Here is a 2500-nt window from a genome sequence, read left to right on the forward strand (position 1 = left end):
TACCACCAAATGTAAACTCAAAAATTTTTTTTAAAAATTAAGAACTTGCCATGAACAATAGTGAAACTATCACTGCGGGTCTAAATGGGTCTTTTTTTTCATATTTTCTATCAGAAATAATTCACGCGAATGTAATAATAATAATAATAATAATAAAAAAAAAACATGTGGAATTAAACTTCTATTTTACATGTCACAGAACAACATTCACAATTTTTAGACCAGCGGAATCACAATCTACAAATGTGTGTATTTACAGTATAAAAATGTACAGGGTTTGTTTTGTCTAATTCGTCACGGGAGGAAAAAAAAACACATAAACGTTTATGGGGCGTTTAAAAGGTTTTGTTGGATTGACGGCTCAATAAGAAAAAAAAATATAACACTGATAAATAACCAAATAAACATTTTGATTGTTGTTACATTTTTTTTTTTTTTTGCTCGCGTATATGAGCAACACAAAACACAAAATAGAATATTAATTTCATGAGTCATAAAAACTATTTTAGACTGTGATATCTAAAATAATTTTTATAAAGACACGTTTTAACAAGAAGGCGGGGTAAGGGTTTAAAGATCAGTGAGCGTTATTGTTTCTTTTTGTCCAGGCTGCTCGAATAGAACAGGCTTCCGAACTTCAGGCAGGCGGTAATACCGAACCCGACTCTACGCCTAGGATTTTTTAATTTTTTTTTTTTTTCACTTCGCACAGTACACGTGGATAGAATTTCTCAAGTCTCTGCTTTACCTCAAAGCTTCTCCAGACTTTTCGGGTTGGTCAGGATCTCCCTTGCAAGCCTCCAAGTCTGCTTGGCGGCGTTTTCGAGCGCCGAGTGCGGTTTGCCCTGGAACAGGTCGAGGTTCGGCAGGAAGTAGTGCGGGCACCGGCGGCACTGCAGGCACGAAATGAGCTGCAGCAGGATGCCGTTCAGCCGGTCTCCCAGACAGTTTTCATCCCAGTCTGACTCCCGTGGATGTTTCTCGCACTCGTAGGACACCAAGGTCTTCATGTGGTAGTTGTTGAGCGGCTGGCCGGGGAGCTCGAGGTGCCGGTCGCGCAGAGTTTTCAGCAGCGAGAGGCACTTCTTCCTGCATCCGCCTAGCAGCAGCCTGTTCTCGGCCTCGGCGAACTGCAGCACCCAGGCGTCACTTTCGGCCGAGCTCTGCTTCCCGTTCAGCGAGTAGCACTCCTTGGAGAGCAGGTTAAAACCCTCAGCCTTGACCTCGGCCACGCGGTTCGGACCGGGCCACGGGATATGTGGTAGGGGCCAGTGCGCGGCGCTGCGCGGCCAGATCCCTGTGCACTTGAACGCCGGTGTGATCTGGACCACGTAGCGGTCTCGGATGCGCAGCTTCACTTCACTCGTATCAGCCACCATTTTGACCGAGTCGCGGTAGCTGCACTTGTCCACGGCCTGCGCCACAAGCGTCTGGAAACGTGAGCGTATTTTACGCGCTGACAGGTATCCAGAGGCCGTGATGAACTCCACCCAGAGAGACATGCTGCGCTTGCGGCCGTCGCTCAGCTTCAGCACGGCGCAACCGGGCAAGGAGCCGTCGTCCACGAAGTTGAAGACGCCCATCTGGTTGAGATAGAGCACAACCTCGAACTCAGTGGGCGAGACCACTTCGAGGCCCTCGAACCGGTTGTCCAGCTCATTGAGCGAGCTGATGAAGCGCGGTTCCTGCACCTCGACCTCCTTGAGCACATCTGAGACCACCTTGCACACCTCGCGGATGGTTTTAGCGATGGCCGCCTTGCGCGCTTGGCACTTCTCGTTGTAGTACTTGTTTAGGTGGTACACGAGCTTGGCCTGCGCGGCGATCATGTTGGGGCAGAGGTCCGGGTTATACACCGGAGGCTCGCAGTAACCCGACGGATCCAACGCGGCTGTTTGCACGGGAGCCAATGCTAGAGAAGAAAAGGGACCTATTAAGAGCAGAAAAAGTTTCCTAATACAAAAAAAAAAAAAAAAAAAAACACAAAAAAATACAAAAACAAAAAAAAAAAAAACCAAGCCTGCTGTTTGTGCTCTAGGCACGCGCGCGCACTGATGCTTAAATCATCCGCTTTGCTTTCTTCTGCAACAAGAAATAAAAAAGAATATAATATATATTAATATAAAAGTATGTCCTCGGTGGTCGCAGTGATTAAAAGTCCATCGGTGCCGCATGCAATGCAAACACACACCGTCTCCGCGCGCATCAGTTACAAACACATCCTGTCGGATTTCCCCGTCTTCATGCGCACAATTTTCGGCCGCAGTGTTTTTTCGGAAAGTGCTGCGTGCTCGTGTTTGCTGAACTGTCTGTGTGTGTGTGTGTATATATTTATATGTGTGTGTGTGTGTGTGTATAAAAGTGTGTAAGTGTGTGTATATCCTCGCCTAACCGGTGTCGTCGGTGTGTTTCAGGTCTCCGCACACACCGCGCTCCAGTGAAATTATAAAGGGAGGGGTTTTAAGGGCGTCCAATGACGGCGCGATTCGTCACCGCTTTC

The 2500-nt window shown here is 47.5% G+C and overlaps 2 protein-coding genes across 2 annotated transcripts in view; one reads left to right on the forward strand and one right to left on the reverse strand.

The window, feature by feature from the left end:
* The window catches only part of mab21l1 (mab-21-like 1), a 2820-nt gene extending 428 nt beyond the window's left edge, over positions 1 to 2392 (reverse strand). Inside the window, exons 1-2 of the mRNA XM_017491468.3 lie at positions 2192 to 2392; positions 1 to 2082 (exon numbers count right to left, since the gene is read on the reverse strand). The exon at positions 1 to 2082 is cut by the window's left edge and continues 428 nt beyond it. Of these exons, the coding sequence (XP_017346957.1) occupies positions 750 to 1829 (1080 nt within the window). The 5' untranslated portion in view covers positions 1830 to 2082; positions 2192 to 2392 and the 3' untranslated portion in view covers positions 1 to 749. The remainder of the gene's footprint in view (positions 2083 to 2191) is intronic.
* nbeab (neurobeachin b) overlaps positions 1 to 2500 on the forward strand; it is a 378177-nt gene that overhangs the window by 256907 nt on the left and 118770 nt on the right. The window lies entirely within an intron of this gene.

This window comes from Ictalurus punctatus, chromosome 17 (genome assembly GCF_001660625.3).
Source record: "Ictalurus punctatus breed USDA103 chromosome 17, Coco_2.0, whole genome shotgun sequence".
Classification (NCBI taxonomy): Eukaryota; Metazoa; Chordata; class Actinopteri; order Siluriformes; family Ictaluridae; genus Ictalurus; species Ictalurus punctatus.